Here is a 15,277-nt window from a genome sequence, read left to right on the forward strand (position 1 = left end):
CAGGAGCCCGTTCTTTCATCACGTGAATTCTAGGGACCTGTTGAACCATCTTATCTGGCCCCAACTTTTAGTTTTGTTTTGTTTTTCAAGACACGGTTTCTCTGGCTGGCCTCAAACTCAGAGAGATCCACCTGCTTCTGCCTCCCAAGGACTGGGATTAAACCCAACCCCAATTTTTATCGTTATTTATTTATTTATTCGTTTATTTATTTATTTATTTATTTATTTATTTATTTATTTTGAGACAGAGTTTCTCTGTATAGTTTTGGCGCCTGTCCTGGATCTCACTCTGTAGACCAGGCTGGCCTCAAACTCAGAAAGATCTGCCTGCCTCTGCCTCCTGAGTGCTGGGATTAAGGGTGTGCAACACCACCTCCCGGCCTCCAACCCCAATTTTTAACTTTTTAATCTAAGTACCACATGGGCAGTTTGTAACCCAGCCTCTTCTTGAACTCACTTCCTACATATGCAGATGTCCACCAACACACATTGCCCACACTGGCAGTTCCTAAGGTCAGCAGTCTGCCTGCCTGACGAGGCACCACCACCACCATTTGTCACTGGCTGCCGTGGCCTCTGAAACCTTTCCAGAAGCCCAGAGCAAAAGGTTTTCTCTGCTCTCCTTAACCCAGGTGGCACAATGAATGCTTATTCTCAGATCCTGTATGTTCTTTTGTGAGGAACATGGACATTCTTCAACACCCTCCTTTGGCCCTTAGCATGTCCTATATCCAACAGACATAAGACACCTTTTACTGAGGACTACCGGGGACTGACTCAGATCTACCTGGGCCTGGCTCATTGCCAGATTCTTTCAGAAAGCCTTGAATACTGGAGGGATAAGGAGCTACACAGAGGAGAGAGCTGGGGGGGCGGGGACTAGAAGTGACTGAGACCTGCTCTTGGGCCTCCATCTCCATCTCCATCTCCAGGAGCCTGCAGCTTGCAGGAAGAGGAACAACAGATTATCTACCAGGGCTGCGTGGCAAACGTGACTCTAACTCGTTGCCAGGGTTTCTGCGCATCCTCTGTCAGGTGAGTTGTTGGTAAACACCCTCCTTTCTGCAGGGACCAGAACCCTCCTAGGAGCTGGGCTCTCAGTGTTTCCCACACCTACTCTGACCAACAGAGGTCTATGCCAGTGGTTCTCAACCTGTGGGTCACGACCCTTGGGGGGGATCGAATGACCCTTTCACAGAGTCACCTAAGATCATCAGAAAACACAAATATTTACTTATGATTAATAACAATAGCAAAATTAGTTACAAAGTATGTGAAAATAATTTTATGGTTGATCGTTGCCACAACACAGGGAACTATATTAAAGGGTTGGAGTATTAGTAAGGTTGAGTGAGAACCACTGGTCTAGGCAGTGCACTCTGGCCACACTTTCCTTGCCTGTGAGTAGACACTGGTTCTTGAGGGCCTGGCCTACAAATCAGCTAGTATCCATTCTACTTTGGGACTGGCCTGGGAGGAGAGGGCCAATCCTGACCCTGCTGGTCTCTGCTTCTTGGCAGTCTCAATACGGACACCTTGCAGTTGGAGACCCGCTGTGGCTGCTGTCAGCCCCTCAGCACCTACGAGAAGCGACTCTCCCTGCCCTGCCCCGATCCCAATGCACCAGGTCAGCAGCTCACACTCACCCTCCAGCTGTTCAGCAGCTGTGTATGTAGCCCCCTGCAATGCAAGGACTAAACAACAGCAAGTGGTTTCTTGAGCACAAGGGATCACAGACACAGACACAGACACACACAGACACACACACACACACACACACACAGCCACTCCTGATACTTCCCTAACACTTGTAACAAGCAATCCCCTTACTGGCCATGGGCATGGCCTCAAGGAGACCTTGGACAAGGCTCATCCTGAGACAGCAGAGAAACAGAGCAACAGCTGTCACGAAAAGCCTCCTACCACCTACCTCCTGCAGACCTTGACCAAGCAAAACAGGCCTTCAGTGGAAATGAACTACCAACATCTCTTCAACCTTGATGCCCTGGGAATTTCCTGTCCACCTGTATAGCACCTCCCAGCCTCTGGCTATAATACCCAAGAGATCAGAACACCCAAAGCAGATGCTGGGAAGACTGGGCAGGGCATCTGGGGAGACATGGGGAATAACAGGAAGATGCAGGGGTATGAGCCTTGGGTAGGGACAGGCAGCGGGGTAAGCACCAAAGAGGCACAAGGAAAGGAGGTCTCCCCAGAGTCAGGGAGAAGCAAAAGGCATTGGCACCCACTGGGCAGGAGGCCATCACCCAACCAGTCAGTAGATTGCAAATAAACTGGTTCTTTTCAAGGCAGAACCTGGTGTGTACATGTTGCTGTTGTCTTCCAGAATCCTGAGCATGATCACAAACACCTGCACAGGCCAGGCCACTAGGACCTGGGACTGTCCGGGTCCATGTGGGGCTAAGACAGAAAGACCACCAGCCCTGGTCTTGAGCTGCACCCATCTGGGATTCTGTGGGGAAACCCTTTATCTTCCAGGCTCCCCAGACAAGGACCATCTCTCATGTGCAGCCCCAGACTGGGGCAGAGGAGAGGAGTACTCAATTCCACAGGGCACAGACTAAGGGCAGTATAGGACACTCCCCACAAAGATCACACACATGTTCCAGTTTCCTGTCCTAGCATTTATTTTTTTTTAATCTCTGAGAACAAGCACACTGTACTGATGAAGGCCCAGGAGTCACAGAGGGCAGGCCTGTGCCCCAGCAGCTTCCATGTGCTGGGCATTACTGATCTAGACACCACCACTGGGTAGCACATGGTACATAAGCCACAGCCACACAGGTTGAGCTATCCACATGGTCCTTGCAGTAGTGCATGAATTGCACATAATGGAGAGCCACACTGTCCAGCTACTGGAGCAAGAGAACTCCAGAGGCTCACTGTGGCCACAGCCAGATCATTCTTCTGCAACACAAGCCTGTGCCATGGCAAGTGTGGTTCACAACACATGACAGCCAGACCAAGGGCTTCATGGAACACAAGGGGTCAGCACAGCAGGTATTGGTTGTTCTGAAACTAACTGCCTGGGCTGTACAGAGTGGGGCTGCAGGAGCTTGAGTGGGATAGGAGCCCTGCCACTATCCTCAAACCCACCATGGCAGGCTGGCAGCCTAAGGCTGAGGCAAAAAACCTCACGCATATGTGACCATACCGAGGGCTCTAGTGAGCAAGGGTCATCAACACTGCTGTGTAAGTACAGATAAACCTGTACAACTGAGTCTACGGCAATCCTGGGCATCATCTCAAGCCAGAGTGCAGGGTCCCAGCCTGGGCTCCCAAGGCTTCTGACATGGTCTATGCTCTTCCCCTGATGGGCTGCACATACAGTGCAGTGCTCACAAGAGGTTAAATAACAAATGAGCTGCCAGTGCTCAAGCTAGGAAGTCCAGTGCATCCTTAGCACAGCACCTGCCTGGGCTGCCGTTCTCACCCCAGCCTGTCCCTCCATTACCACACTCAGGTCTCCCTTTCCACCCAACCACAAGGGCTTCACAGAAGTGAGAATGCAATACTGGGGCACCAACTAAGACCCTCTGGAGAGAAGCACACCTTATGAATTATTACTTCACCACCTGACCCATTAACCTTCAAGTCCCCAGAATGTACCACAGAGACAGTACATTCATTAAAAACAAAAGATGGGTGATGCCATGTCTTCCAAAGTCAATAGGAACCCCTCTACCCACCATGCTGCAAACCTAAGGTCTCAACTATGTGGTGAAATGTTCCAACTGTCCCTTCAAGAACATTGGTATGCTAGGCACAGGACCCTGCCAGGAGTGGGGCATGGAGTTTGCCAACAGTCATAAACACAAGCACTTCGGCACCATCAGTAGTGCTATAGCAAACCCCATCATCTGTTCAACCCATGAGGCCACACCCCTCTAAGCCACCGTTGTAACCGTCCAGCAGGGCCACACATCTTGTGTTAACCCTATAAGCACATGGCGCTGTTTCTGGATTCTGAGAATGAGTCAGTGGCATTTTAATAAAATTTGAACAAAATTTCTACTTTCGTTCAAACTTCTAATTTCCCTTTAATTTGTAGGTTGAACCACAGGGCTGTCTTGATTTTCCAGGCCCAGGCACCCTTCTTTGACGGGGCAGGCCTGCTGCAGCCCTTCTCAAACTGTGTCCTGTATTCTCTCCACACCCAAGGGGCTGGCTGTAGGTGTAGGACTGGAGGTGCCTTGAGTGGCAGTTTTTCAGACAAGGGGTGTTTATCTGCAGTGTGGTACAAAGACAACGGTAGAGACAAGAGAGACGCACAAACAAAGAGCCTGATCTTCTGGCCTGTGGATTAGAACTGTTCCGACAGCAATTCACATAGTCTCTGAGAGACGGTGTCTTTGCTGGTCCGCAGCGTGAGTCGGTACATCTGAAACAGAGAGCAGCAGGTGAGCGGGCACTGAGCCCCAGGTTCTTAGCAGGTACTTTTGTGGTCCAGGCCGCACCATTCGCAGCAGCCCCTCCCGACGCACCACTGTGTCACCAGTCAAAACAGAAAAGTCTAATAAAAGCAAGTGTTTGCAGCAAGGGGGAGTGGCTGTTAGCGGAGGTGGGGGTCAGCCAGTCACTCTGGAAAGCTCTTTTTTGTATTTTGAGACACAGTCTTACTGTGTGGCCCAGGCTGGCCTTGAACTGGTACTCCTGCTGCCTTCTCTTCCTGAGTACTGAGATTACAGGCATGCACCACCATACACAACCAGCTTGAGAGCTTCTCATCAAGTTAACTATGCACGACCTTTGAGATGACCACTACACCCCCAAAAGCACCCCAGCGTTGGGAAAACAAGCATCCACAAACAACGGAGCACACAGGCTGGAGTCTCCAGAGGAGCACTGCTGAGGCAAGCAGAATGCGTGCCACTCAGAGGAGGCAGAACAAGACAGCACCAGGAAAGCTGCGCACACAGCTCAGGCTAGGCTGCTACATGGGCATGTGGTGGCGCACCAGGCCTTCTGTGAGGAGAGGGAAATCCATGTGCTCTGATGGCCAGTAGCTGTCTAAGTGTCTGCACCATCACCATGACCACCAACACTTAGAATCTGCGTGTCTCTATAAATAAACCTCACCAAAATAAAAAGCAACACAATCATATCCATCCTCCTACTGTGGAGACCTCACCTGAGCTTGCAGATTTGGCTCCAGGCGCAGCAAGCAGCCGATCTGGGTGGTTTTGGTATGTATTATGCCAGCACCCACAAAATTTGCAGGATTTGGATCAACTTCCTCAAGGAGTGCAGAACCAAATCCTATAATCTGTACAAGAGTGAAGAGGCAGGTCAGGATGCAACAACATCAGATGTAACAACATCTGCCTCAGCTACATCACCATACACCCTTTACCTTTGCTTTAGTGATCTCTGTGTCCATCGGATGCTTTGCTTTGAAGATATTCTGCACTTCTTGCTGTGGGCTATAAAAAAACAGCATGTTAGTACTAAAAGCCATGCTGAGACCCATTGAGCATCTTGTCCAGGGACAGCCCCCAATTCCCTTCTCCACCCATAGTACAGCCCTCTCACTTGCTCAACTGCTTCCAACGTTGAAAGAAATCCTGAGAAGCCATTTCTGTGGGCTGGAAAAATTTGTTGAGTGTGATGGGCAGCTTAACAGACACATTCTGGAAGGTCCCACCATACCTGTAACAATAGAGTCATATTATGGAGAACAAACGCTTAGCCAAAATGTTCCAGTTAATTGAGTCTTCAGCACTTAGAGAAGAGCCATGTGGCCACCCATCTCAATAATAGCCACAAAGATTGCATACCAGCAGTATTCCTGGAGGGGCTAAGCCACATTCTCCAACCATCCGTCCTGCTGCAGTCCATATCTACACCATTCACAGGTGAGCAAGGGACCAAGCAACTGCTTTGTGCCAAGTGTCAGAGGACCAGTTCCTTTCAGTTCTACTCCTTTGGGAAATGAAGACCCAGAACAGGCCCAAGTAGACTACCAAATCAATTAGCCTTGTAGCTCCCCAAGAAGGAACCACTGTAATGACTAAAAAGAAGGCTACATGCTATGACCCAGAAGTCTAGCTCCAAACCAGCTACTATTATCCCTCAAGATGGCCTTTCAAGCCAGCTTCAGCAGGCAGCACAGAGAGCCTGGCTCTCTGCCTCCCAGAAGCAGGACCTTCCATTTCTCACCACAAAATCATCTGGTTCAGAAATAGCCTAGCCTGAAGACCACACAGGAGACTCAACCCCATGGGTACCACGTCATGGTCACAGAAGCCAGCTCCCTCTCCACTTGTTCCTATACTCTGGAAGCTCCAGGTCTGGCAGTACTCTGCAGGCATGCACAGTGGCACAGCAGTAACTAATGAACTCCCTTGAGAAGCACACAGGTTGGGAAAGGACACAGGAGGCACACCCCCCTCACCTGAACTGGATGTTGAGAACAGGGGCCTCTGTGAAATCAGACACACACTCAATGTTGACCACCTGCTGCACCTGTGCGCCCCCATCCACAGTTGGGTCCACAGGCTTGGTCTGCAGGTTCAGATGTGAGAACATTAAGGAGTCCAAGCAGGCAGGGAGAATGGGCCCAGCACAGCCACCCACAACGGACAGTAGCGGGGTCCCCTACAAATCACTTTGCCAACCTGTCCTTCCACCATTCAACATGTTTCACTGGCCCAGACCACCCACAGTCATATGTATCTGGCTATTCCCTTTCTCTAAAAGACCTTAGAAGTTGTACACTAGCAGCATACTGGCCTTGGCACTGCAGAACTAAGCTCTGGAACTCTGTGATGACTCCTGCTGTGCTCAGCAGAAGCCATGCCTACTAACTCAAAGGCACACAGCTTTACAGATCAGTGTAGCTCTGCACTTATGCAAGCCAGAGACTGAAACATCTGAACAGGAGCCTCTAGGTTCACTGTAACACCCTTGCATCTAGGATCTATGCAACCATAGCTCGACCTGGGCAGTTTCTGCTTCCCTGTGCATTCTGCATGGCAACCTGTGCCCACAGCTCATAACCCCTTGGAGCCCAGGAGAAGGAGACACATAGACGGTAGTTCTACATACATCACTCCTTTTGTGTATATAGCAGGGAAATGCTGGAGATGGAACCAGCATGAGCTGGTTCTTGCTTATGCATTCTACCACTGAGCCACATGCCTAAACACCACACCACTGTTTCTGACTTGTTTCCAAATGGTTCTATATTTAAATATATCAACTCCAAATAAACACAGGTCTACTACATACTATGAGGTGAGCCCAAGGCATGCATCCCCGGCTGTTGTGAACCCTACTCTGCACACTGCAGCAGACCCCAGCTGTCCCTCTCTCACAGCCGCTCAGCTGAAGCCATCCAACATTCCTGACCATTCCTAGTGGCCACATAGAGCCATCCTCTGCCTGAGCAAAGGATGTGCCAAAGCACACATAAGCCCAGCAGGCATGAGATGCTCCATACTGGCTAGTTACCATAGACTCACTCTGCCTTCGGCCACAGCTCCTTTTGGGGGACTTCACAGGGTAAAGGGCAAATGATATCCACAGGAGAGCAAAATAAGAAAGAGAGTGACTCACATAACCAGATGAAAGGGACAGCTGTGTGGGTGGTGTCTGATGCACCATCAGGTCAACTCAAAGTGAAGGCCCCTGATTTTACTAAGCCATGGAAAACACTGCCATATGAACAAGAGCAGCCCTTTAAGAAGCCTTAAAGCTTCCTTTAACCCCAATTGTTGTCTGCTGTCCAGGAGCCTAGAGATAATCAAGGATATTAGCCTGAAGGTCATCAGCACAGATTAGTGTTGGAGTGAAGTTTAGGAACTGCGTGGAGGTCTTGTTACCATAAAATATGAACATCCGGCCTAAGAGGAAACAGAGATAGTTTATTTTATATACATTATGTCACACTTACCATGAATAGTCAGTCAAAAGTAGCCCCTGCAATTCCCAGTTGAATGTATTTATTGTGAGCTATGACGATTGCTAAAATTAAAAACAACTTTTTTTTCTAAATTTTTGGTTAACCAAACAATTGTTTGGTCTCAGTATGTAGCTTACGCTAGCCTAGAATTCCCTATGTATCTCTGGCTGGCCCTGAACTCATGACAATCCTCCTGTCTCAACCTTCCAAATGCTAGGATTATACACATGAGCCATCATACCAAGCTTCTAATTTAAAAGTAGCACGGCAGTCAGGCACAATAGCATTCGCCTTTCATCCCAGCACTTGAGAGGTAGAAGCAGGAAGACCAGGAGTTCAAGGCCAGCCTCAGATACATAGTACATTTGAGGACAGCCTGGGCTACATGAGAACCTATTTCAAACACAAAACTAAAGCCAAATTAAAAAAAAAAAAAAAAAAATTAGCATGGTAAGATTAGAAATGGGGGAATAGGAGGTTTCTTCCTCTCACACCTGCCCTAGGGCCTCCTTCTTAGGTAGTTACTCAAGGGTGAAAGTCACACTTCTGTAAACTAGAACCGGAATCACAGACCCCAGGTCAGGAGGTTGAGTAGCACAGATAGGACACCCAGAGCCTTCGGAGGACCAGCCTGCCCTGTGTTGAAGCCACCTAGACCCACCCAGATATCTTCCACTGGTGTCTACCAGCTGACCCACTTGGTGATGCTAATAGCCAGGACTGTCCTTCAAACTTGCCATGCCCCCTCCAGTGACCAATCAGGACATGCTCCCTATACCAATGGGCCAGATCCTGTGTTGACACTTATACCCTTAGGGTTCAGAAAAGAAACCAAACACCAAAAGTTCTGGAAAAGAGAGCAGTTTAACTTCCCTCCTCAACCAAATCTGGTGAAATCACCAGGCACAGGGGGGCATCTCTCAGAGGAATGGGACTGGTGCCCAGCATCCCACAGATCCTGCAGGACAGGCATGCTGTTCTTAACCTTCCACATTCCTACTCCCTTTTCACAGACAGCAAACCCATCTTAGTAGCAACTCCAACAGTTTGATGGGCAAAATGTTTTCTTTCAGGACTCAAGAAAACCCCTCCCTTTTTAATCGTGATAAAGTACATATAACTTAAGTCCTGTTAGGTGCAATGGCTTAGTAATGCATAGCCATCCCCACCATCCAATTTTCCATGTTACCTGTCAGTGTATAAATTACAAACATTTCTCATTACATAATTTCCCCCTAATTCCTTTTGGGGTTTTTTGTTTGTTTGTTTGTTTTTTGTCTTCTTTTTTAAATTTTTTTTTTCTTTAAGACAGGATCTTACACATTGCCAAGGCTGGCGTGGAACATATGACAATCCCACTGCCTCAGTCTACCAAGTGCTAGAACTAGAGATGTAAGCACCACGCCTGCCTTTAAAAAAATTTTGGCCGGGCGGTGGTGGCGCACGCCTTTAATCCCAGCACTCGGGAGGCAGAGGCAGGTGGATCTCTGTGAGTTCGAGGCCAGCATGGACTACCAAGTGAGTTCCAGGAAAGGCGCAAAGCTACACAGAGAAACCCTGTCTCGAAAAACCAAAAAAAAAAAAAAAAAAAATTTGTTTTGTTTGCGGGGAGATCTTGCTACATAACCTTTGCTTTCCTGGAACGTGCTATATAGCCCAGAGTGCTCTCAAACGCACAATTCTCCTGTCTCTGCTTCCAAATGCTGTGATCACAGATGTGTGTCACCATGCTTGGCCATTTCCAATAATTTCTAAAGAAATTTTCATTAAGGAAAATACATACCTAAATTCTGCCGAAATTCAGACTTAAGTCCAATTTGAAGCAGCTGGTTTTCAAACAAAACACCATTATTTTTACAAACAAACCTAGGAGGAAAGGATAGTGCAGCATTACTTAGAGCCACCCACAGGAAATACAATTTGTTTCAGAAAGGGCTTAAACATTTGGGGGCGTCTCAATGCACACCTGAGTAGACTCAGGGACCAAGGTGAGTGACCTCTGCCCTAGATCAATCAACTCAACCAACTTTCCCCCACTTGTCTCTAGGATATGTAAGAGCTGTTTCTTTGCAGTGAAGCCATCACATTGTGCCTGGGCACTCGGGGCAGAGGGCTCTGCTGGTCCCACTCTGTACTATGCCACAAGAGCAATGGAAAAAGAGTCCCCTCTGAACACACCAAAGGCCCAAATGCCACCAGCTCTTCCAAGTCATCTAGGCCACAACCCAACAGCTGTCTGCCCAGCTCTGGATACAGTGAGATGTCTCAAAATAAAACACTGTCTATTCAGTATAAGAAGCCATTTTCAAACACTTCTGAGAATCTATAACAATGCACATGAGAATGACTGTTCCCTCGTAGGCCATAAGCCTGGCCTAAGGCTCCAAACACTAGCATAGGGCCCACCACCCTAGGCCAGCACTCTACCCAGGCCCAGCTTGGATGTTACTCAAGGAGCCTGAGCAGAGGTTAGGGGCTCACACACCTGGATCTGGGTTATCAACCTGTCATCCAAATGATAAAGAAGCCCTGCCATCCATGTATGGCTGACTATTTCCAAAAGGTCACTTCAACTGCACTTGACCTAAGGGAACACAGGTGAATAGTCATGCCAGGCTTATGGAGGATGCAACCTCCCTCATGCCTGCTGCACTGCCCAAAAGCAACAGGTCCTTCCACAATGCACCAAATAAACATCATGTGGTAACCCTGTGTGATCACATCAAAACCAAAACCAAAACAAATCCCTACACAGGCTAGTGTCCTGAAAAACTGTCACAGAACCTTAAGAGATGGGATCAAGGATCAGACCAGCAGGTCAGGGTAAGGAAAAAATAAAGGTGCATGAGCTCCTGGAGCTGGGAGCATATACCAGAAGTTTACACCAACAGAGGAAGACTCAAGTCTGCAAACAACTACCACTTCCATTCCCTACGCCCATCTTCATAGGACACCAGGGACCCAGGGCCCATGGCTGCCATGGAGCAATGACAACAAAGCAAGGCTAAGGCACCCTGGATACAGGCCCTGTCAATACTAGGGGACACGGCTGGACCCCACAATGCCTCTTCAACAAGGGTCGGGGAAGCTGAGTTTTCCAGATGTCAAATACCAAGCTCAGCAACTCTCAAGTCATCAGAGGTCTGTTCATAGCCTGCTCCAACACACACTCCAAACACACATTTCCTAACAGGAAGGAAGGATCGTGTGCAAAATGAATACAAGGAAATGAAAACTCTGAAACCACAAGAATCCTGGTATCATCTCCAGCAGGAAACAAAGGCCATCCTATGATGCGTTCTAATCTCCCCAGACAAAAGCCACTGCCACTGGAGGTGAAGTGAGGAGCCCCACATCAGTCACGAACCAGGACACAAGCAGGGTAAGTAGCAGCAGGGAAGCCGGCAAAACCATCCAACAAGAAGGAAAGTGATCCCAAACCTTTCCAAGTGGAAAACAGAGCAAGTAGCTGGACAAAGGCCATGTAAGTGGAAGACATACATGGAGTCAGCAAGAGAGAGCCAGGCAGCCTGAAGCTATGGTGAGAAGGCAGCTATCTATGCACAGAGCTGAAGGGGATTTTCCTTATAAATTCCTGGACTATGCCAGAGGAAGACAAAAAATACAACCTGACAGAGCTGGAAGCACAAGGTACATGGGGCGGGGCTGGGGAATAAGTGGGGAGAAGAAACAAGCTCAGAGTTTTTATCAAATGTCTCAAAGAAAAGAAACAGTAAAGGTACCATCAGATTCCAAAGCAAAGCACAGCCACTCATATGCTCTCTGTCTGCAAGAACACCAGCCCCCATTCTAACAGTACCCATTAGGTGCCAGGGACTGAGCACAAAATCACCCACGAGGTATAGCTCCCACCATGCCTCCCCGGCAGTACTCCGAAACTGAGCTACCTGGCAAAGTTGTCTTCGGAGCCGGGTGCAAGAGGTGCAACTGCAGAAGCTGAGTCTGAGAACACGTCCACTAGTAAGCCACCGCCAGAGGAGGGAGGGGGCCCTGTAGGAGCAGGGGGAACAGCCCCCAGACCCAGCAGGTCTGCTGATGGAGAAGGTGTAGACTGCAAGATAAGACAAGGGTACATCAGCATGGATACTTGGATGCTTAAGACCCACACGACCCTGTGTCCACTCCCAGGTCAAGTAATAGGGAGGTGGGGGGAAGGGGCAGTGAGCAGTCCAGAGACTGCAGACCAGCAAGAGAGGGCTGCTGGCCACCTCCCTACCCATGAGTCCAGATGAAGACATTCACCTCACAATACCACCATAATTTCACACAACTAGAAAATCGTCTGCATTTCCCCCGCAAATGCTATTTGAATAAAACAACAAAGTTCTAAAAAAAAAAAAAGTTTTGCCATCAAAAAGGTTGAAATGTACAGGTTAAGAAATAAGTCCAGCGGGGCGGTGGTGGCGGCGCACGCCTTTAATCCCAGCACTCAGGAGGCAGAGGCAGGCAGATCTCTGTGAGTTCGAGGCCAGCCTGGTCTACAGAGTGAATTCCAGGAAAGGCGCAAAGCTACACAGAGAAACCCTGTCTCAAAAAAGAAATAAGTCCATGCACATTACTGTCAACTGTTCAAAAAGAGTAAGGTTTACACATGGTGGAAGCAGCAAGATAGGGAGTTCAAGGTTATCCTCTGCTACATAACAAGTTCTAAGCCGGCCTGGGCTGCACAGTGAATTCCAGGCTACAATATGAAGACTTGGTTTCAAACAAACAACAGAAAAGTTTTGGTGTGTGATCTGAGGTTAACAGGGCCCTCTATAATATAAGCATGGTTGGGAGCTATCTATTGGAACCTGGTGGGCTCAGCAGTGGGTGCACAAGTGAGGACAATGACTCTACCCCTCCCAGAATCCATCAATAGCCAAAAGTTCATCAGGAAGGGTTAGAGCCCTGTGAATCTTTCCCTCATCTACAACTGATTGTTGATAGGAATGAAAGTAATGTCCAGGAAGGAAAGTGGGTGGAGGAGGTGGAGGAGAGATAGGAGGGTGGGAAGACAGTAATCAGTATGTATTATACACATGCATGAAATTATCAAAGAACAAATTTGATCAATAAACCTGTAAGACTGAAAAAAGTAAATAAAATAAAAAGATGCAAAGGTAAGCAATCAGCTTACTGGATGCATTCTCGGCTCGGCTTAAGTCCAGTTCCATTATGAGAGAAAGCAGATGAACAAGCATACACACGTCTTACAAAACCCTTGCTGTCCAGTCCAGGAGATAGCACAAGAAAAGAGCCCTTGAAGCCAGGCAGTGGTGGCACATGCATTTAATCTCAGGGGCAGGGGAATCTCTGAGTTCTGGGCCAGCTTGGTCTACAGAGCGAGTTCCAGGACAGCCAGGGCTACACAGAGAAACCCTGCAGTGGCGGCGGAGGCGGAGGCAGAGGAGGCCTTGAGTCATTACTACATCACACAGGACAAGGGCACAGCTTGTCACCCCACATTCAATTCCCAGACCTGACTTACCCAAAGGTGACCCTGCCACACCAAAGCTGACTCACACACCTGTGTGCTATCCACAGAACTCCCCAGACTAGTCTATAAATGCAGGGTGCTACTGTCATGAGACCCTGTATTCAAGAGTCACTTTGAATGACTTTTGAACATCCTACTGGTCATTCACGAAGGCAAACATCAGGAAACTCGATCCTGAAGCCATTCTAATATAGTATACCTTGTGCAGAGCCCTGTTCTGTGGCTGCATGTACCCTGAACACAAGTGGCAATGGTCTGTCCCAGCCATAGGAACTCCTTCAAGTAAGGCCAGGTCTTGGAGTGTGCCTCAGCAAAGAATGGAGAGGGGAGAAGTAAGTATATTAGCAGGGAAGCCAAAATGTTTATCCTTTGAAAGAGATGTAATATGCTGTGCTTTGTATAAGTTCATGTGTAGGTAGGCATGTGACAATGTGGATGAATAGTATTTCAAATAAATGAGACACCCAAAGTCTTTGTCATGCAAGGGGCACAGGTATGAGTGACAGCCTTGCCAGGCCTCAGGCCAGGAACAGGCCTAATTGCTGCTGCTGGCCAGCACAAAAAAGAGAATGGGGAGGCTGGGGACAGAGGGAGCTCCTGCCCCCCAGCCATGTGGCTGCATAACTCTTTCAAAGGGGCCACCAAAAGCAGCAACACAGATGTCCTGTCACAGGGGTACCCCTCACCTCCCAAAGGGGACAGGGTCACAGCGAGGCTGGTCAGGGAAGAACTAGGAAAACCTGGCATCACAGCATCTGATGAAGCACATCTACAGCAGCCCAGGTCACAGCCCCAGTGGTCACAAGACCACATTTCTAGTCCTGTTTTAATTGGAGAAAGACAGTACCGCTCCAACGGCATTCCCACTTCTTCCACCCACAGGAATGTTTTCATTGTGCCACATCAAGGGGAAGTTTGCTCTACTTTAGTCACTACAGGAAACCTCCCAGAGGAAGAAGGCAAACCCTTCTAAATCTATAGAGAACACACACCAGCTCTCCTACAGAAGTGTGGAGTCTCAGGTCTAAAAATAAGTCATCACAGAGAGCCACAGGTCCTGGCCTGGCCCCAAGAATCCATAAGCTCGTCTCATAGAATAGGCTGCCCTGGAGACCCTAGGTTCAGGGGCACACCTGACCACATGTCCAGCGCTAGACTCCACTTCTGAGTACCTACCCACAAGCTTTCCCACAGACACCAGCCCTGCCATTCCCAACCCTGGGATATAAGGCCCTGATGGGTGCCAGGTACACAGTGGCAGGGACCCACCGCAGCACTGGTGCTGGCTGGAACGGGTTCAGGGCCCCCATTCACGTCAATGCTTCGCTCACGCTTGCTCTCTTCCAGGTCAGTCACTGTGCTCGGGCCCTTCTTCTTCTTCAGCTTGGCCAAGATGGAGGACTCACGCTCAGGGAAGGGTGGCATTTCCTCTAGGACAGTTGCCTATTAAAAAGACTAGAGGTTGGTGTGGACACCCTGGCACCCAGTACCAGCCCAGTGGCCCCAGCACCAAACAGCCCAACCCAGAGCCCGCACCAGGATGTCAGTGCTGGCAACAGTACTCAGCCGCAGGTACTCCACAGCCCGCTGTTGCAGCTCCACATCTGCATTCTTCAGTTGACTGTCACTGCGTAGCACGTCCTGAATGGTAGCCTTTACCTCTGGAAAGAGGTTCACGAACTTGATGTAGGTGGACAGCAGGAGTGCCCGGGTGGGGACGCTGCACAAGTGGAACTTGGAGTGGAGCAGGTTGAACTGGATCAGAGGGCTTGAGAGGGGCAGAGAGCACAGACGGGGAGTCACACTATCTCATCTGTCTCACGTGCTGCCTTGTGCTCAGCCTGCACCTGCAG

At 49.0% G+C, this 15,277-nt stretch overlaps 2 protein-coding genes across 4 annotated transcripts in view; one reads left to right on the top strand and one right to left on the bottom strand.

Moving 5' to 3' along the window:
- Muc6 (mucin 6, oligomeric mucus/gel-forming) overlaps window positions 1-2,516 on the top strand; it is a 30,790-nt gene extending 28,274 nt beyond the window's left edge. The window contains exon 32 of the mRNA XM_052760118.1: window positions 933-2,516. Within this exon, the coding sequence (XP_052616078.1) occupies window positions 933-1,050 (118 nt within the window). The 3' untranslated portion in view covers window positions 1,051-2,516. The remainder of the gene's footprint in view (window positions 1-932) is intronic.
- Window positions 2,517-2,624: 108 nt separating this feature from the next.
- Window positions 2,625-15,277, bottom strand: part of Ap2a2 (adaptor related protein complex 2 subunit alpha 2) — a 73,114-nt gene continuing 60,461 nt past the window's right edge. For all 3 annotated transcript variants that reach the window (XM_052714691.1, XM_052714692.1, XM_052714693.1), the window contains 10 exons: window positions 14,961-15,192; window positions 14,694-14,867; window positions 11,833-11,996; window positions 9,708-9,790; window positions 7,774-7,865; window positions 6,416-6,537; window positions 5,554-5,670; window positions 5,375-5,444; window positions 5,153-5,287; window positions 2,625-4,402 (listed from right to left, as the gene is read on the bottom strand). In XM_052714691.1, coding sequence (XP_052570651.1) covers window positions 4,325-4,402; window positions 5,153-5,287; window positions 5,375-5,444; window positions 5,554-5,670; window positions 6,416-6,537; window positions 7,774-7,865; window positions 9,708-9,790; window positions 11,833-11,996; window positions 14,694-14,867; window positions 14,961-15,192 — 1,267 coding nt within the window. In that variant the 3' untranslated portion in view covers window positions 2,625-4,324. The remainder of the gene's footprint in view (window positions 4,403-5,152; window positions 5,288-5,374; window positions 5,445-5,553; window positions 5,671-6,415; window positions 6,538-7,773; window positions 7,866-9,707; window positions 9,791-11,832; window positions 11,997-14,693; window positions 14,868-14,960; window positions 15,193-15,277) is intronic.

Source organism: Peromyscus californicus, unplaced genomic scaffold (genome assembly GCF_007827085.1).
Source record: "Peromyscus californicus insignis strain IS unplaced genomic scaffold, ASM782708v3 Scaffold_4__1_contigs__length_199733344, whole genome shotgun sequence".
NCBI lineage: Eukaryota > Metazoa > Chordata > Mammalia > Rodentia > Cricetidae > Peromyscus > Peromyscus californicus.